Here is a 20662-nt window from a genome sequence, read left to right as displayed (position 1 = left end):
TAGCTATAACCTGGGCAGTGGTGTAGCATCCATCATGGTGAACGGTTCATTCAATGATGGTCGGTGGCACCGAGTCAAGGCTGTTCGGTGAGTACCTGCCACAGTGTGAGACAGAGCTGACGGGATGTGCTCTCCAATTCCCTTTAGTCCCACTTCCTGTTCCCCATCCTGGCCTGGCATCCAAGTATCCTTGATCCGGGTCATTAGGGCATCTCGGTACCAACTCCCACCTGTGCCCTTTACTAACACTAGCAGGCCAGAGAGGCTGAACTCCCAAATCTTCACTCATTAGAGATCTTCTAGAGAAAGAATGTCGATGGCTAAACTTGAAGAAGCCCTCACCTTCCAGGGAGATCTAGATATCTCTAGTGAGATAAGATTTCAGGGCAGGTGGACTTTGAGGAGATCCCAGAATGCTGGGAGCCAGGTCTATACCCCACAGTAAGAAGAATAGGAAATCCAGGTATTCCCCCAAGGCAATTACTGAGCCAGATCACAGCACAGTCAACAAAAGCCATCCAGCACACAGGGCTTCCAGTCTGTTTCTTGGTGCTCAACACTTATCTGTGTGGCAGTCGGGGATCACTAGGCATTTGAAAAAAGTTTCCAGTATGAAAGATGGATATCAGAACAAATAGATATAACAAAGCAACTTGGAGGAAACAGAGACTATGAATGAAAACGATGATGAAAACATTAATATCATCAGTGAGATAAGAGAGGCTATTAACCCAAGAAACAAGAAGTGATTGCTATAAAAAAGGAACATTAAAAGACCAATAAAGAACTCGTTAAAAAAAGAGGAAGAAAAGAAGGAGAAGGAGGAGAAGTGTGGCTGCTTTTTGGAAACCACCTTAAAAAACTGCAAAGCCCTTGCCACAGATGAACACCTCCATTCCACTGTCCTCAGAGTCACTTTTGGGTGACTCTCTGGGTCCTTTAGAAACCTCAAAGCCATTCTTTGTCCTCCCTGAGAGTAATCTTCTTCCAACAAAGACTACTGCATTGGCTTCCCATTGTGCTTAGAATAACATCCACACTCACCATGCTTCACCATGTCACCACCACTCCTCCTGTTAACGTTCTTCTCTGGTTCCCTCTCACCTTCAGGATAAATTCTAACTAAGCTCTTTATGTCCTTCACCATCTGCTTCTGGCTTCATCATTTACTACTCTGTTCCCACCTCTAGAATTCTGTATGCTCAGTCTGTACCAACCCCCATGTCCTTTCTCTCTTTGTCGTTGCCACTTCCTGTCTGCATTAGCCTTCTCCTTCACCTGACCCACCCAGCCTTCAAAACGCATCTCAGAATCTTTTTTTCAGAAGCTTTCCCTGGGCTTCTGTTGTCATCCTGTAGAATTCCACAGCTCCCGGCCATTCTTCTACCATAGAATGGTGACACTGTGGCATCACCGGCAATTTGATTTTTTTGTTTGTCTTAGGAATTTCGGTGGTTTTTTGTTTGTTTGTTTTTGTTTGTTTCATTTTGGCAGCTCCATCATTTAGTATAGTGCCTGGTGCTTAGTAAGGATTTCAGTAATACATTTGTATTAAAATGAATGCATGATTGAATTAGTGAATGAAGCTCCAAAAATGGTGGCGGTTTTTACAGGGATGGCCAATCAGGAAAGATAACTGTGGATGACTATGGGGCCAGAACAGGCAAGTCACCTGGCATGATGAGGCAGCTCAACATCAATGGAGCGCTGTATGTGGGTAAGTGACCTTGACCTTTGATGAAACCTAAATTATGCCAGTGCATTTTCTTCTTAGCCTTCCGTTTGTCATGCTGGGGCTTCCCAAAGCTGTGTACTTCACTGGATCAGTCAAATACTTGGAAATCAGGAAGCTCTCCAGATATTCCATTCTTCCATTTTCTGAACTTCTGACTCATGGCTGAGGGGTCAGGAAGCACTTAGATGCTTTTGTGCTGTGGACCGATCCACCAGGAAAACCCTGCTTTTCTTGTTTATAGAACAGGAACCTGCTAAATATAGCTCCTTGAATTCTCCCTGAGGAAGGGGGATCTGTCTTTCTGGCCCCCTCAGAGTTAGAATGAGTGGTATTTTTGTAAATAGCTTAGAACCCACTAACGCTGACACATCAACATGAAAAGATACCTCTATCTGTATGATATTTCCTAAAAGTGAACTTAATTGAAAGCATTCAACATCAGTGTATTTCTCTTGGTTTAAGATAACATCACCTCTTACCACACATACTACATTTTGTTGACATTATACAACATTTCAAATTTACCAGGTACTATTTGGTTTTAAGTGGTCAACTAGGTCGGAAATCACATATGAGTTGGATACTTATAGGCTCTGATTGTGTATCAAATTGATCCAAGTCAGCTTGTTCCTTCAAGGATAATTATAAATTAGACAGCTGCGATGTCCTGAGTTCTAGGTACCGCAGCCTCACCTATCCTGTCAGCTGAGGGACGCCTTGGTCAGTAGACACTCAGGCATACTGAAGAGACATCCTTCCCTTTGACTCACGTCATCTTCCTTTGGCTTCCTGGCAGGTGGAATGAAGGAAATTGCTCTGCACACTAACAGGCAGTACATGCGAGGCCTCGTGGGCTGCATTTCTCATTTCACCCTGTCCACCGATTACCACATTTCCCTCGTGGAAGACGCCGTGGATGGGAAAAACATCAACACTTGTGGAGCCAAGTAACAGCAGTTGGCTCTGCTCGAGGGACAGAACCTTCTATCCTGAGAATCCCGGGGGCCCCAAGACCTTGCTTGACACTACACACAGAGGCACGGGGACCAAGTGTGTTTCCTCTCATCAAGGAGCAAGTACACCCTGATGGGAAACTAGGACCGAGACAAGAGTCCCTGGGTGGCCTTTCCTGCTGACATTCTGTGGGCCAAACCCAACGGAATGCTCTGTGTAGGAAGCGTCGGACTTTGTCCATTGAATGTGTAGTGGCCGCCAGAGATCACACATCACGGCGAATTTCTGAGCCTGTCTGCTGTAGCTCAATGACTGTGTTGTGATTCATAGTTTGTAAGAAAAAAAAAAAAAAAAGAAAGAAAAAAAAAGAGAGAGAGAGAGACCCAAAGGGCAGTATTAAAATACTTCTCTCCTCCCCTGACTCTTGACACTCTTACTGACAGCAGAATGACTGTAAGATCTTGAACCTCAAATTTCTCTACTTTGGTCCATGAATTACTAGGGTTAACCCCTTCCCCTCCTCACTGGCTGGTTCATTGTGCTCTGACTATGAAAATAAGGATTAAGGGAGACTAGAGATAGAATCATAATTATAAAGCTGCCCCCCCGAAAGTTTACCTTTAATGAGAAATCCGTACTTTTTATAATGCAAATCTAAGAAAATGGGCGCCATGACTTTGTAGCTGTCCTTTTGTATGTGTATATTTTTATAGCTACAGATTGTCCATACAGTATACTTTTGCAAGTTTGGGTGGACAGCCCTGAATTCTTTGCACACTTCCTAAGAATTTTCTCCCAAAGGAGACTTGTCTGGGCCCTTTGTGGCATCAGCAGAGCAGGGTAGGTAACTTGGGGTGGGCACTTCGGGGAGCTGACGGTTCTCTCTCGGTAAATGGTGACTCAAGGAGGTGACTGTGAAGCTTCCAGAATAAGCAGATGGAAAGGCACATGTGTTACTGAGGTGGGTCACTGTTATTCTGGTTCTAAGTGGGGGGGTGTCTGTAGTGAACTTGAATAAAGAAGATGAAGAAGGCTACAGCACGTTCATTTAGTCGTTCGTTCACCTGTGGAGGGGTTAGTGATACCTCCCGAGGCGGTGTCTAGAAATGGACACGAATACAGTCAGTGTTTCTCAGGCTGAGCTGGGGGCGCCCTCAGCCTGGTCTGAGCATCTGGGCAAGAACCAGAGAAGCGGCACTGCTTCCTTCTGAGCCATCACAGTGCCACTTTGCTACTCACGCGGTGACCCCGGAGACAGCTGGCTCACTGGCAGATCCCCATGGCAGGACTTGCTAAGGGCAAGTGAGATGAATGCTGCCACCAGAGAGGAGGGAAATGTGACCCACCTCACACAAGCGCCTATAATTAGTCCCATCATGACTCTGCCCTTGCTTGTGCAGCAGGCGGTCAGCAAAGGCTTCGAGCTTTGTGCCAAGCACAGTTGTAGGCACATTAAGGATTCTAAAAAAATGAATAAATAAACTAGAGACGTTCACCTTGAGCTTCACCCTTCTGCCTGCTGTCTTTGGGAACCTTCGATGACCAGGATCCTTCCTCTCAGAGCAATGATGGTCACGACAACAGCAATTCATCCTCTCCCGCGTATGTCACCTGTGAGTGCGGTGTGGAGAAAGCCACGTGGTAGAGAGTGGGTGTACCACCTCCCTGTCACCCTCACCTCAACACCGTCTCCTTGGAGACATCCAGGGTCAGTGCTTCCCAAGATATAATGGAGTTGCTTTCACAACTCCAATTGATTCACATTTTGAATCGATTGCCTCCAGTCCAAAAAAAAAAGTCACGGTGATTTTGGCAAAATGTCCAGTTGAGCTGAAGCCAGAAGAGTTGTGCTGCGGATGGGCTGTTGTTCCCTGCAAGTGTCATCCTGAGAAAAACACGGTAACCCGGGGCTGGGGGCCCAGGAGTGATGGGGGTGATGAATTGCCTTTCCCTAGGTGGGCTAGGAAAAGAGGGGTGACACGTGATGAAGTCAGAGCCATAGAGAGGCTGCGGGTGAGAAGACAGCAGAATAGGGGGACCCAAGAGGAGCTGATCATATGGGAGGGCTCAGTGTGGGAGAACAGGGTAAGAGACAGTATATCCCAAGCTCTTTCACCCTCTCAGTGGCCAAAATTCGGGAAACATGGGATGAGTTTATAGCACAGGTGGTTGGGAGAATATAAACTTTGTCCTGAAGCTGAGGGATTAGACCTGGGTTCAAATGGGCAGGAGAGCCAAGGAGAACGCAGCCTGGTTTTGTGGGTCCCCCGGTTTCCTCTCTAAGTGTATCTGCTATCTATCGCCACAATAATGCTGCACGACAAACAACCACAGAACTTCAGTGGCATACCGCAAGATGTGCTGATAGCTTCCATGCCTCGAGTGGTCAGCTTGGCATTTCTGCTGATCCTGGCCGGGCTTGACTAGGTGGTTCTTCTGGTCTCAGTGGGACTTGTTCACATGTGTAAGGTGGCTCGCTTATCGTAGCCTTGGCTGGGATGGGGAGGTGACTTGGGTCTACTCTGCCCTCCTGCTGGGACCCGTGAGCTAGCCTGACATGCCCTTCACTCGGTGATGGAGGAGGGTGAGAGCACCGGAACTGAGGTCTAAGGCGTTTTACAGCCTAGGATTGGAACTGCCTCATGTCACCTTTGCCACATTGTGTTAGTCAAAGTCCGTACATTCAAGAGATGAAGAAATAGACTCTATCTCCATTGTGAGAGCAACTGCAAAGTCACCTGGCACAGAGCATGGATTCAAGGAGGGTGGAAAATTAGGGCCATTAGCGCAACCAATCCACCACCGCAAGTCCTGTGCTGTTGAGGAAATGGTGCAACAGGGATGAGGCGGCCCCTGACAGGAGTTCATCCGTGGGATCCCTGGGGCTGCGCCGAGGCCTGGGAGGTTGCAGTCGCGGGCCCAGCGGGGGGGAGCAGTGTCTGCCTCTTCCAGCCCTGCCTGCTGTGCCCCTGCTGTCCCCCCTTCGTCCACCTGCTGCCTGGTACCTGGCAGCCGTGTTGTCGTTCTGAGGAGGAGGGCCTGGCAGGGGAAGGGATCTGCGCCATGGCTTCTGGGCAGCGGCTCTGTGGAGGGGCATGTCGGAGAAGGCTGGCTGGACTCTTGGCTGGAGGAAGAGGTTTGAGGAGGAGCCAGGGAGCTCGAAGGTTAACGCCATCCCTGTCCCGCCCAGGAAGGATATTACGAAGCCTGGGTTACTGAAAAGCTTTTGTCCCACAATCAGCATCTGAGGAAATTCTCCAGAACTTCCCATGTGTTCTAAGCAAGGACGGTTGGGGTGGTGTCAAGAAGGGGAATGTTCTTGCTTTTCCTACAAAAACTGACTCGCGCACCGGCATGTGCTTCCTCTAAGCTCGCCTGGGGGCTCTTTCTCAGAAAGGTCTGCGGGGTCATCTTTGTCCCCATGCTGCCCCAGGGTCCGAGGAGCGGCAGCTTGTGACCCTGCGACTCAGGCACCTCTGAGCAGCTGCCGGTCTCCCGCCCTCTTCTTTGCCTTCCATTTCTGGACCCAGGCCTGTCCAGCCCCCAGGCCCCTCCAACACAAACGGGCCCTCTGCTTTCCACATGCCCACAGCCCAGGCTTCAGAGCAACCGGTGCTTCCCTTCCGGTTCCCTCGCCTCCCTCCCTCCCTCCCTCCACCGCCCACCTCTTCTCCTCTCCCCCTGGCAAGGAGCTGTCTCCTCCCCCGAGTGGGAGGAGGGATCTCGGAAATGTGCCCGGAGCTGGCGGGCCCAGTGCTTTCCACTTGGAGGAAGTGCTGCATTTTTCACCTTTCACCCAGAAAAATAGGATTCTCAGCAAGCTTGTTTTTAGCACAGAGAGCTCCCAAAGGAAAGAGAAGAGCGAGAAGGAGGGGCTCGCAGCCCCTCTCAGAGCTCTGATAGCCAGCCCCCTGCCTCCAAGGCTGCTCTTCCCAGGGAGGGAAGCACCAAGGGGCAGCCTGCGGAGGCCTGGCTGAGGGCGAGAATAAAGGCAGAGAATTCCAGCTCCACATGGAATAGACGATTCGTCCTTGAGGAGAGGGGCTTGGATGGAGCATTTACTGCTTGCCTCCCACTACCTTCCTGGTCTCTTCTAGGAACCCTCAGTCGCTGCCCTTGCAGGTGGAGGGGCGGTAAGGTGTGTGCTCTGAGATAGCCAGTCCCTTAGCTGAGAAGGGTGTGTGCTTAGCTGGTCAAAGGCAGGAAAGAAGAGCTCTAGGGCTACCATCCAGAAGGAGCCCAGAGGGACGAGGGCTGCCAGCACGGAGTCCAAGATCAGAATCCAAAGTAAGGGATTTGTGCTGCTTTCAGCCCGGTCTGCATAATTACTTGCCAAGATGGAAAAGGGGGGTCATTCAACTGCATCAGCACTGGGTATTATTCTACAGCTCGCACTAAACAGACAAGGGAAATATCAGCGGCCCTGCCTCAGCCTCAGGGAGGCCGTGGAGTACGAGGTCTGCAGGCATTTAAGCTGGTGCGTCCTGGTGGAAGTGACAGGCTGTCATTAGGAAGTTCCAGTTTACAGGTGGCTATATTCAGGCAGCAAAATGACTAATCCAGTTCAACAGCATGGTCTGGCTGCTGAGACAGGCCCTGTGAGTAATTGCACTTCAACCTCATGTTCAAAGAATGTTCACATATTTGATCTCAGCAACAGCCCTCCTTTGATGACAGCCAGAGCACATGGGCAAGGCCAGTTTGACTCACAAAGACAAAAGCCGGCCAGAAAGACCAAGTGACTTGCTCCTGGTCCTTCCACAGGACACAACCACGGTGCTTCACTGTGGAACTTTTCTACCCCTTACCCAGCCTTCAGTCAGATGCAGCGGCCCGTGGGCCCGAGGCTTGTTCAGGGGCATTCTGGGGCTCCCTCCGGTTAGCTGTCATTGGCAGGAGAGTCTTGTGGGTGAGGGGGATTTGGGCAGAGGCCAGTCCCCTAGTGTCTGCCTGCTGGGCTCTCATCACAGCTCCAAGTCTGCTTTCTTCCAAAGCTCTCCCATCGCAAGGACTCCGGGTTGAACAAATCTGAAAGCAGAGACCAGAGCCACTCCGTCGGAGAGGGATTCAGGGCCCCCGACAGGCAATGAGGTCTGGGCTTGAAGTCTTTTCCTTCTCGCCTCTGGCTTCTCCTCCACAAATAACCTCCAGCACTCAGGGGAGTTGCTGCAAGCTATTTCCAAGCAGTGGTGTGCTCCCCTGGGCCCCTGCCCGGCCCTGGCCAAGCTGAGAACAGCAAGAGCAGGGCAGGCAACAGAAAAAAACTCCCTGCCTCTCCTCCTCCTCCTGCCCTTGCTAAGACGTCTTTATCCTAGAAAGTGCACGGCTCCCAGGAGCACTCGCCTTTTCCTGGAAAGACGTGCAAGAAACTATGTGTCTCAGCGCTTGGGCTGCGTTTGCTGCCTTTCTCGTTGTCTCTCTTTGTCTCTCTGACTTGCTCAAGATCCCAAAGGTTTACCAAGGCACAGAGATCTTTGAACACGTGGTAAGGCCTCCCCCCATGTCCCAGCTGCCCACCTTCAAGCAAGGGCCCGGCCTGGGGCTCTGGCTGCCTCGGACAGCCTGGTGCTAAGGGGCTGCACCTCCAACTTGGCTAGAAGGGGACTTGGATGGGAATATCTGTGAGAAGGAAGGCCAGGGAAGCGCAAGGAATCTGCTCATCTACGCTCATTTAGAAACAAAAGCAACGGGCACCAGGCCAGAGGATTAGCTATGGAAAGCCCTGTTAGGAAACTGGCTGAAGGAAAGTAGAGGCAGAGTAAAGGGACCCTCAGACAAGAGGACTGTGGAGGAGAGAGGGTCAGGGTACAAGGCCTGCTGCATGGTGACTCCCAGCCCTGGCGGCAGGCATGCCTTGCTCTCACAGACCTTAGGGTTCACAGGGCAACTGTGGGCAGGGTGGGTATGAAACGGGGGGCACTGTCCAGTAGAGTAGAAAATGTGCCCAATAGTTGTCCAGGCCACATGTTCGCCTCAGAAATAGAGTAAGCTGTGTGATCTCCTGGTCCAGCACCTCAGAGGATTTGCCCCTCAGGGCTGGGGCCTGATTCACGGTCACGTGACCTCCTCTGGCCTGGAAGCCTGAAGTCCTCGGAGTTTGTTCGGAGGCTTTGGGGTTGTTAGGGTGGGCCGGGGGTGCGAAATGATTTCCTGGATCCTCACGAGCACTGCTGGAGCGGCCCCTCGTGGGTACTCACTGTGTGCAAACCAACCTGGACGAGGCACCGGGGAGAACATAAAGGTCAGTGAAGTCTCTGTTCCTCAAACCAGCATCGGCCAGGCCTGTGGGGTCCTTGGAGACTCGGGCCCTCTTCCAAGGCCACTGGGCACCTGCTTCCTCAAAGCCAGCAGGAGACCGTCTTTCTGAGAGGCCTGGTCTCTCTTGTAAAAGATCTCCTGATGAGGTTAGGTCCGCCCTGTGCAGCCTCCCTTTTCGTTAACACAGGGTCGACTGATGAGTAACCTGATTGTGGGAGTGCCTTCCCGTCATAGGCACAGGCCGGGCCACACTCCAGGGGGTGGGATTGTACCAGGTGTGTAGAGCCGGGCCCAGGAGTCCCAGGGACCATCTGAGAATCTGCCTCCGCCAACCCTCTTCACCTCTGACCCCAGTCTCTCCCACCTCCAGACCGTACTTCACCAGAGACCTGCTTTGTTTCCTTCAAGTGCACTTTACGTCATGTGCTGTCCCATCCGAAGAATGTGCCACATTCTCTTAGTTCCCCAAACCATGAGCCAAACCAAGACTCCCAGGATAAGAGAACTTCTATTCCCAGAGAGCATGGCAGTCTTTTAAAATTCCTCCTTATATCAATAAATATTGCAAAATCCTGTTTCCCCTTGGTCCTGGAACTGTCACCAATGACTAGGGGCCCAGCTTGGAATTCAGTGGATGAGCCCTGAGCAGCCCCTGCTCCAAGCTCCTGCTGGCCGCCCCATCATCTTAGAGGAAACGGTATGTAAGCAGTAGAACTCTGCATTAGGTCATAATCTTCACTAGTCACTCAGTGGTGAAAACCACATATGACAGCATAGGAAAGCTGGTTTGGGAGTTCTTGAGCATCACGGGCCAGTGGCACCTAGTGTGAATTCAAGTGTGGCTTCTTAATGCTGAAAAAAATCAGTGCCAAACAGCTTCATCTGAGTTTTAAAGTCATCCATTATTTAATGAAAAGTGTGAACAGTACAAATGTCCAGAATGCTGAATTTAAAGAATTCATCTATACTTTGGAATCTTATATATCCATGAAAGAATAATGCCATAAAATATCCTATTGATATTCAAAGATTTTCAAAATGTTATATAAAAGAATCAAGTTCCAAAATAGAATATACAATATAATTTTATATATATGCATACAGGTACAAACATATGAAAATACGTGTAAATATATATATACATACACATTCACATAGAAAAATGTCTGAAAGGACAAAAAGTAAAACGTTAAAAATAGCTAATGCTGCATGAGAAGGTTGAGGGATTTTTTTTTCTTTTTCCTTTTATCTCTTCTCTAGCTTTCTTCAGTGAGTCTATAGTGCTGATTTATTGTTCTGTCCACTCAGAATATCACCTCCCTTCCTTTGGGGGACTGGTCCTCTTCCAACTCTAACTATGTGGTACTTGTGGAAGTGGCCCTTGAATAGAACTTCTGTTGGGCCACACGACTGGACCAGCGATGGACACGTGACACAGGCCGGGCCAACCAGAGTCCTCCCTGGCAGCCGGGAGGAAGGGCGCCCTCTTCTCTCTGAATGTAAGGCTGTAGACTTGGAGGAGCCTGAAACCACGGGTCCAGCTCTTTGGGGACGTCTGGCCTGAGAGTTTCGGGTGTAGAGAAGAGGTATGTGTCAGTTCTGGGTGGAGTAGGAGACTATAGCCCAGTGCAGCCTGCAGCAAGTACCAGGGCACCTGCCCACCAAGTAAATGCCTGGGAGATGGGGCAAGGATTGTCTCCTAGAGAAGCAGATATGCGATTGTGGAAAGACAGATGGGGGCAGGAACGAATCGCTTGGTGATGCAAATTGTCACTTGGAAGGATGGAGAGAACCCGACAGAGAGGGTGAAATACATTTTAAAGCGGGAGGAGGTGGGGAATGGGCAGTGGGTGGGAGAAGGGCCCTAACCTGTGGTCACTTCAGATACAGCCCATTTATCCCCTATCTGCTCCTGTCAAAGAGATAACAGGATGAGGGCAAATCTGCTTTGAGGAGAACAAAGGGTAGCTGCATGCAACAAATACTGGAGCATCCACCGTGAACAGCAGGATCTTCTCCCAGATGACCTGGGAGGACTCCTTCCTCTTCCGAGGCATGCCAGCTCCACGAGGACTGCCCTGTCTTTCCATCCTTGGAGACTCTTCCACAGGCGTATCACCTCCCTGTAAGATAACATTTCTAATATCTGGGGAAACATATTAAACTGCTTTTTCTTTCGAGGCGCAATTATTCAAAGAATATTCATCAAGCACTTGTGATGCGGCGGACACTACGCTAAGCTCTGTGGATGCAGCCGTTCAACTCCTGCTATCAAACGAAGCCGCTCGGACCACGGAGAGGTGGGCGTGCTGGGAAGGCAGACGACGGGGCTCCCAGGAGCCTGGAAAGACTTACTCTGAGCAGCACCGCTTAAACGGAGACCGGAAGAAGTTACCCAAGCGAAGAAAGGTGAAGGCTACAGCATCGGGTCCCGTGGGAAGAGATCCCGTGCTTTAATTAGCAGGCCTCCTGCTGGCTAACTCCCCTCTGGGTACCTGAGAGATGTCACTAACCTAAGGTGCATCTAAGCCAGTTTTAAGGCATTTACATCTTTAAGGTGCGGGTCAGAAAGTCCGAGGTGCTCCTGAGGTTTCTCAAGGGATAGAGGAGCGCGTAACAACCCGACATCTGTTCTGTCGGGAGCGTTGTGTCCGCCACCCGCCATCCCCGCAACTGCGCAAAGGTAGGTTATCAAGACCCACAGCTGAGGTGAGAGGTGGAGGAATTTCTCCGGGGTCGCCCAGGTAGTCAGTGGTGGTGAAACTGGCCGGGAGCCAGGGCTGCGCAGCTCACACGAGGCAGCCGCTGCCCGGGGCGTGACACCTGCAGAAGCCACAGAAGAAGAAAGGAGCCACAAAAGGTGATTGAGAAAGTCAGACTCCAGGTACATCTCTGAAGAGGGTGCGTCGTCTGCACTGGTCCTTGGGCAATTTGGGGCCAGGAAGGGCCACGTGTTGTTAATGCTCTGCTTCCTCAAGGCTTCCCGCCTCTCCATCAACTCGAGGAAAATGTGGGTGGGGTGTGTGTGCAAGGCCTCTAGTGCCAGGAAGAGAACCAGACCCACCCTGCTTCTGAAGGCTGAGTCCAGAGTGAAGACCCAGCTCTGCGGCCGAGATCAAGTTGGCTGGGGACAGGAGGGGGAAAAGGTTTCAATGTCAGCTGAGACTTGAAATTCTTTCTCATCTTGCAAACGTGTAGGGATGGATAATTATGAGCTCCATGCACAGCAGTTGTACTCATTTTAACATGATTCCCACTTAACAGTTTCTATCAAAATCATCCTTAAACGCTTTTCTTGTTTCTTTAATCTGAAAGTAATTACTCTGGGATAAAAATCATCTCGGGTTTAATCTCAAATCAGTTTAAGACATCTCTTGTTACTTCAACTTCATTGGTTCTTGCAGACTGAATAAGTACTTTTAATTCAATTCTATTATTAGTCACTCTGGGGGAAGGGTAATGGATCAAATTTATAGGCCACTGAAAACCAATTCTTACACAGGCCTTTTGTAATGAACTTGTTTGTACGCTAACATTTTAGTGTAATGTTGAATACCATACATGAAAAACATTACTCATACACCTCTATTTTGCTTTCCCCTAATAACTACATCATTCCTCTCCTTTTGATACTTTCAAACTTCCTGGGGTTGATGGTGCTATACATTTTGGCTCAAGAACTCACCATCTGGGAAACTAGATATGCACTGAGGTCTCCGTAAAGGACAGACCACATGTATGAGCTCTTAAATAGTACTTAAATACTAACATGTGTTTCACAGTTAATTTAAAATTGGTGTCTACAGTTTCTTCATAATACATCAGTTGTTACTGTGGGTGAGCGTAGGCTACAGAAGACTGAAGACTTAACTTCCCCCCTTATGAAATTCTATTTAAGATCACTTCATCCTTTAAAATTACTAGGTTTTGCTGAATCAATGACTATATTTCCAAATTCAAAAAGTTGATAATAAAATTTTGATATATTTCTAGAATTTCAAGAAATGTTTAGGTTATCCTCAGAGGAAAAAAATTAAAAACCATACTTTAAGGACCAGTATTTATTTAGTATGTGTTTTATAATGTTGGCTCCCCACTATCTGATTATTTTATGGTAACCTGTCTGGTAAATAGAATATAGATTTAAGAAAACTTATGGAAGGTTATATCAATGGCATAGAAATATATTAAAATATTAAAAATTTAGTCAGAGCCCTATGTGATTGCTTCATAACCACTATAATTCTTATGAGACAGAACTGAAAGTATTAACAACAAAGCAGGAGCCACTTCTCCTAAGTGCTTAAAATAGGAGGAAAAAAAAAAACCCCAAAATAATGCCCAAATCTGTCAGTGTAAGTTGTAAGAAAATATATTTATTTTTTCCATGACAATACTATGATAAAATTGTTAAATACATGCATGTTTTAAAAACAAACATAAGTAACATCTTTAGAGTTAACAGCCAAGCATACTAGTTTTACATTTAAGGTGTCTTAGTAATAGGTTACTTATATTCTATGTTCTTGCTATTAACCATGTCTCCCAAAAGATATGGAAACTAAATTCTGAAATTATACAATGATATAAAATGTCCAAATTTTTCCTAACAGCAACATAATCTCCAAATTTTCATAAGGTAGAAAATACTTCAGTTGTTGTCTCTGTAAGTGGAGTTGTTTTATTCTGTATTAAACTCAGACTTTTGTGAATCAGACTGAATATCACACAAATATACTGCAATCTATAGTTTGCTTCCTGCATATGTATATTTAAATGTTTCCTGATATGATTAAGCACGATTTTAGGTACAGAGCATCACAACTGATCATTCAGATTAAAAAAAAAAAGTCTGTAGTGGTAACATTTCAAGAAATGAAAAATGAAACAGTTCTGGATTTGCAGTTTCTCCCTATCTTTCAGCTACATTTGCACACACCTGACCAAACAAAAATTAGTAAACAGTTACTAGTATTTATAAAAAACTGAAAATATTTAACATATAACATCCCCTTTAAAAAAACACTCATTCTACAAACAACCTTATAAAAGACAAAAACATATCTGTTCACAGTATGTGTATTTTGTAAACAGTAATTCACTATAATGCAATTTTGAAAGTAAAAAATGGTAACTTCCTAGCATTATAAGGACCTCTGACTTGTGGCCAGCTAATGAAAGAGAAAGAAAGGTAACACACTCCTACTAGGAAAACTGAGTGTTCTAAAATGACTTTACCTTTGGACATACCTTAAGGTGGCACCATCTCAAATTTAGGATGTCTCTCTACCCAGGCCAATCTTTTTCAAGCAATTCTGAATTGAAATGTAAGAAAACACCTTGCTCCTTTTGGAGAAAATAATTGGATAAAACAAATCCCAATCCCAGGGTATCATGTAATACCTACCCTTCCACAACAGTGAATGGAATAGGGTTTCTTTTTGTGTGTTGTATTCATAACGTATTCACATTTTTCTGAAACATTATGTTGGAAGGAAAAAATTAAGTTGAAGGATATATCATAAATAATAGGAAAAAGTACTGAAAATCAAACAGGGGACAGAGTATTTGAAAAAAAAATTTTATGAAAATCATTTTTCAGTACTGTTTTCTACGATCAACTACAAAAATACTAATGTTAAGGTTAAACCTAACAGTTAACTTGTCCATGTTTTTTAATTAAAATTGCATTACCACCTAGAAATCTTCCGATCTTTTATAATATACCACCGGAATGCTGAGGAAAAATAGTAAGTTCAGAAATTGAAAGTTACCCATTTAAAATGGAGTAATTCTTAAGGGAAGTACATTTTAAATGTATAAGGAAATTCAATACATTTAAGTGATCCATTCAATCAGGTATACAAAGTATTTTTGGCTTAAGTGCAGCATAAGGTCTATATTATTAGTTTTTTTGTTTGTTTTAAAGTTCTGATTGGCTACTGCAAAGGCAGTCTTAGAAGATATATGTAAATGTAATAAAAACCAATTCTTTATCGATTAAACATTCATTTTTTTCCCCCCATTCACATCTCTCAGTTTTTAGGGTATTCAGTTATAGCAACCAAAAAGTAATATAAGTTATTACTGTTTTGTATTTGGTTAGTATTTAAGAGCTTTTGAATTTATTGTTTCTACGTTTCTCCAACTAGGCACCTGCACATAGGAAAAAAAATTCAGAGGGTTTCCCTCTTAAAAACATCACTTTTCATTTTCATAAAAATGTTGCACAGTTGGAATTTGTCTTGCACAGGTAAATTCTCTTGATAACATGGACACGTATAATCCAAAATATTAACATTCTTAATAGAGGAAGAAACAAACGCTACCCATGGTGAAAATTAATAGAATCCTGTCATAACTCAGTATCATAATTATAAGGGTTTGGATATATTCAAATCACATTCCCTGAAATTTTACCATATACAATAAAGCCTGACATTTCAATGAACAGCATGTTGTTCTTTAATCCATTATCAGCATTAAAAATAGTTCCTCTGTATTATAATTAGCATGAATATGATCATGTAATAGTTAAGACAAAAGTACTAACTGAAAAGGAATAAAAATCTCACCACCCTATTGAAATAAGAGGTTTAAATATTAATAGCCCTGGTACATAATCCATGGAGGTATAAACAGACCAACTTCAAAACAAGCCATTAACAATGATATTCTAAGGTCATGTCCAAAGGCTGCATTTCCAGTAAGTTTAGTCACAACTTATTTTCTTTTGTGAAAGGTTTTCTCCTGGATATAAAAAATAAAGATGGGCATGCTACCATGAAACGTTGTTTCAGCAGGAAATACCAGTTTAAAATAATGCTTTGAAGAAAGAGTTTATCAGGAGAATGAGTGCTTATCCTAGTCGGTTAAGCTCACACATCAATGTGCTGTTGATTTACTAGAAACACTTGGTTGGTACAAACATGTCCCACGTTGTGTACCCATCAAATAAAAAGACACTGTGAACACTTAAAATTAGGTTGGAATAAGATATCTAGTGATGCTTCTGCATGAGTCTTTCTCAAGTTTTCACTCAAACTGTGGAGTCACTTCTAGAGTAGATTTGAATCTTCAAGCCAATGGTCTCAGACCTACACAAGCTAGATCTTGACACATACCACCTTTCAGGAAAACTCTGTTGAATCTGCACATTCTGGGATGGAACTCAGTCAATAAAAAATTGACTGAACTTCCACTGATTAGCTAATGATCCTACATTTGACTTCTGAGATGCCCGATTTTATACTTTCAAAATAAGGATAAAAAGGCATTTTATAAAAGATATACAAATTTTAACATGGTTCAAAACAGAAAACAGTAAAAATTAAATAGAGAAAAAAAGTTTTATCTGGTTATGTGCCTGAGCAGTAGAAAAATTTGACATAACATTTTCTGCATATTGACAGGTTAGGGAGTACTTTCATTTCAAGCTATCATAAAATTGATTCCAAATTCCTTTTGGAAGAAAGTGTTCCCTAGTCTCCACTAAACTACATCTAATTATTCAAATACAGAAAGGCCTGTAATGTTCTTTAAATATGGACGGTATGAAGACAATTAAGAAATTACAGGACTGATTTCCAACAAGAATACAAGTTGCATGAAGGTTGAAGAATGTGACTTTTATCACAGTTTCCGAGAGCGCAAGAGGAGTTGACGTTCTAAATGCAATCCTTCAGATCCGTGAACCATGAAAGCAATGCTGGTATGGAAAATGAGGCTGAAACTTTTCCGTGAATGGCTGCCTCTGTGTCTAAGCTGCAGGAACAAAGCACCTCTATCACCTAAGCACATGAACACCCAATTCAACTCTCCAGATACTCGGGCCATCGTGTCAAATCCAGGCTTCTACAGGTTCAGCACACTGAAGACTTCAATTGTATACGGATGCTAATCCATGCAGTACGTAACTTACAAGGTCCGTCTAACGTCAGAAGCCTCGCTAAGGCCTCCAAGAAGACTTTTATGTTCAATATTGTTTATTTAAGATGGCCACTCACAAGAGAAATGCAGTCAAAATGACCACCAGAATCTCCATCCCTCACAAGGGAAGCTTGATCTGAAACTGGCTGATAAGTTAACTGGCTTGTAGGAGATGTGAAAATGTATGCTTTACACAGCACTAATCAAGACATAATGGGATATACTTCTGCGTCAGACATTTAGAATTTTCTAACCAATGATTGGGTTCTAGCTGGAAACTTTAGCAGGAAAGAGGGGTTTCCCAATTATTCTCCCAGTCAGGAAGCGCTGGAGGGAACACATCTAGCCTCCCCTTCTAAGCAGCCTTTGGTTAGCCCTCCCCCAGAAAGAGGAGCTAATGTGACTGGACAGAGAAAGGCCCTATTAGACCACCTGTCACCCGTGTGCATGGTCCTGGCACTGACAAACAGTGCACGTTTACCAGGGTCTCCAGTGCCACAAGCAACCAGAGATATGTGACAGAGGGTGTTTTCTCTCTCCCCAGCTCCCTCCCCTCGCCCTGTCCCCATGTGCCCAGGTGGGGCAGGGGTTGGGAAGTAATCCCTTCCCATCTGCAGAGCAGGTCTGGCTATCCTCAATTCAACGGGAAAAGGTAAGGAAAACTGTTTTGACCTCAGACCTAAACCACACTCTTCTAAGCATATCACAGGTTATAAGGAGCCTGCCCAGACTAACAGAGCGATACTCTGCTTCTCATTGACCCAGTGATCTGGCGTATGGATCTCCAGAGGCAGGGGAGAGGTGAGCTGCACTCTGAATCTTCTTCATGCAGAAAAAGCTGTGAAGTCTTGGATGGAGTGATAGGACTCAAGAGCCCCGGTGATATTCACCATTAGCCAAACAAATGAGTCATAATGTAGGTTAGATAGGGCTCTGGATACAGATGGTCACAGTTGAAACACATATGCATTAATGGCGGAGATCAAACAATCTCTTCTGGCCTTTTCCCGTTACCTCAGGTTAGTGGAGTTTAGATCAGTAAACTTCTACCTTGGCCAACACTTATCCTAAAGAGAGGAGGTACACGACGAGTTTTGATGGGGAAAAAGGCATGAGTTGGGGGCAAGAGGGGTGTGGTAACGACAAGCTTCTGCAGGGAGAGGAGGCAGGCCCAGGTCTGAGTGTCTGGGGTGGAAGCAAAGGGAAGGAGCCCAACAGGAGAAATGAGAAGACAGAGCGAACTGTTTACAGGTGGCTCTGGCTTGATATAATTTTCATTGTTGAAAATTTCTGTGAGCTATTATGTAGTTTTACTACACTATTTGTATACATAATTAATTGTATTTCACTCCACATGTTCATATATCAAGAAGCTCAGGAATTTAACTGAATCCTAGCAGTTAAAATCAGGATTCATAAACAGAGTACCTAAACAGACTTTCTCCCTTGTCACCCTTATTGTGGCTTTTTTCCACAACATGGTTTTTACAACGATACATTATGGGCTAGAAAAAAAACAACTGATCCATTATGTGCAAACACATTACAGAACCTCAGATGATTAAAAAAAAAAAAAAAGGCATATCTTGACTTCTTTAGATCTTCCAAATTTTCAAGTACTTTGGCCTTAACTCAAAATACATAGACAACCTGAGGGCAGGGAAAATATACACTTTTTAGATTTTCAGTTTGCTTTTCCAAGAACCACATTCATTCTAGACATCACTTATGAAAACCAGCGGTGGGCAGAGCATGCTGCGAGGACACAACTCTGGACGACGCCCAGAGCAACTGCTGCACCTTTAATACGGGTATGCCCACAGGTATGCCCACGGGTTCAAAGCCGTCTTATGATATTCCACATAAAACAGCCCTTGAGTAACTGTCCCTGTAAGACGCATTATCTTTTTAGTTTTACATGTAAAAATCTGAGGACTGAATCAGATAGTCTGGACTGATGACCCTTTAAGAGGGAGGAACTGCTAAGATGCACGATGAGGAGGTACACCTGCTAGAAGGTGTCAGAGATCGTCACTGCCTGGGCAACCGGGGCTCAAAGCATGGTCTTCTCAGGAGGGACTGAGGCCAATCCGAACTATACAGACGGCTAATGCCGCCAGATATTGCTTAGTAGTCGTCTCAAATAGTAAGTCACTGGAATTACATGCTTATGAGGAATATTGAATTTGCTCATATATTTATAAAGCTGACACTGTCACCAAAAAACAAAACAATGAATTTTTTTTTTAAACTTAAGGTCTCTAGTCCTAGAAATTTAGTTCTAAATATTAGGGCAACCTAATAAGGGAAGCTAGCATAAAAGCTAAAAAATAATGGAACGGTGTGAAAAATCTTCCAAAGCAAGAAAACATGATTCTGATTTGAGCTGGTCAGTGTCACGCTCGTTTTCCAAGTTTGTACCCCTGAGAAAACTGTTTGATAACCATTATACAGTAGGCACAGAAATCAACATACTTTATCAAACAAAACACTAAATAGGTGTTGCTGTTGATACATTAAAAATTATATTAATTTTCTTAAATGCTGTGGCTAGAGAATAATGTTAAAAGTTTTAAAATCTGTGCTTGTTTTTCATCTAGAATGGAGCAAATGTCAGGCAAATAAACATCATCTGTTACTCTGACATTTTTCTCCCTTGCCTGCAAATCTGCTTACAATTCCATAAGGTATATGCATGAGAAAACCTGATGAACAACAGAACAGAACATAGTTGCTGTGAGATTTGTTTTGCACGTATGGACCAGGCAGTATCCATTATTGAAATGCTTCCTAAAGGTAAAGCAATGTTAGAATTCTTTGGCTCGAATCACAAATAGCTCCAAATTGTGAGTTGTGTGGATTGAATTTCTGAGTTATTGTACTTTGGTTTTGAGACCACATTAAAAGCACATTAACACTTTCAGTGTAACTTGCATGAGTGAAGTCCACCTCACTAGCAACACTTCACAGGATCCCTCCAAGGTGCCCAGTGCTGACCCGGCAACAGGAGCTTATTGAGATGGTAGACTGAAGTGACAGGGAGACACTGTTAATCGTTTGGTTTGTTCTGAAAAAAGTTTGTGAAGGACCAGCCTCCTCCATTAGATTTAGGAGAATCTTCATCTTTAGGAGGAATCAAAAATTGTCGGGAGTTAATGGAGCATGGACTTCCAAAAGAGACAATTTCACTGTTGCTGTCTGTGGACCTAGGTGAGTCTGGAGATACTAAGTTCCAAGTATTTACATTTGCCTGAGGTCTGTAACCTGCAGTTTTGTCTAAATCATCATCTGCAGCCAGATCTTCTACAGTAGAAGTAACGAGGAGGTGCATTTGTGGCTTATAGCCTGTCCCCACTACAGGGTCGTTTTCGGGTTCTTCCTCTGGTTTTGCCTGAGGCTGGTACATGGACTGAATGTCAATGTAAATGACTTGTGAGGCCCCTCCGGCTTCATCCGCTCCTGGGTTCACTATCTCTTCCTCAATGACCGGTGGACAATATGATACAACCACATGGTTTTCCGGTTGCACATCAGTGCTATCTTCTGGACGCTCAGCTACTGGAGAAATTATTTCTGTATCTTCTATTTTAGGAACTGTTGATCGAGTTTCCAGAACCTCGACATTATTTGGGGTACAAGGATTCATTTCCAATGTTTTAAGAGCACTGTTTCCCTGGAAATAAGTTTTAAAACAGGGATTAGGATGCCACAGAAAGCCGTTGCAATGCCTCTCCTACAAAAAGAAGCATTATTTTATAGTGTTTTTCACAGCTGCTTATAAAAATG

General features: G+C 44.9%; 2 protein-coding genes across 7 annotated transcripts in view; one reads left to right on the top strand and one right to left on the bottom strand.

Annotated features, from left to right (window-relative positions):
• Positions 1-3725, top strand: part of EGFLAM (EGF like, fibronectin type III and laminin G domains) — a 163946-nt gene extending 160221 nt beyond the window's left edge. For both annotated transcript variants that reach the window (XM_082453703.1, XM_082453704.1), the window contains 3 exons: positions 4-87; positions 1614-1717; positions 2532-3725. In XM_082453703.1, the coding sequence (XP_082309829.1) occupies positions 4-87; positions 1614-1717; positions 2532-2686 (343 nt within the window). In that variant the 3' untranslated portion in view covers positions 2687-3725. The remainder of the gene's footprint in view (positions 1-3; positions 88-1613; positions 1718-2531) is intronic.
• A 9578-nt stretch (positions 3726-13303) lies between these two features.
• Positions 13304-20662, bottom strand: part of LIFR (LIF receptor subunit alpha) — a 91820-nt gene continuing 84461 nt past the window's right edge. For all 5 annotated transcript variants that reach the window (XM_082453694.1, XM_082453695.1, XM_082453696.1 and 2 more), the window contains one exon: positions 13304-20549. In XM_082453694.1, coding sequence (XP_082309820.1) covers positions 19926-20549 — 624 coding nt within the window. In that variant the 3' untranslated portion in view covers positions 13304-19925. The remainder of the gene's footprint in view (positions 20550-20662) is intronic.

Source organism: Balaenoptera physalus (genome assembly GCF_965194825.1).
Source record: "Balaenoptera physalus genome assembly, chromosome: 3".
NCBI lineage: Eukaryota > Metazoa > Chordata > Mammalia > Artiodactyla > Balaenopteridae > Balaenoptera > Balaenoptera physalus.
This window is presented reverse-complemented; position numbering and strand designations above follow the sequence as displayed.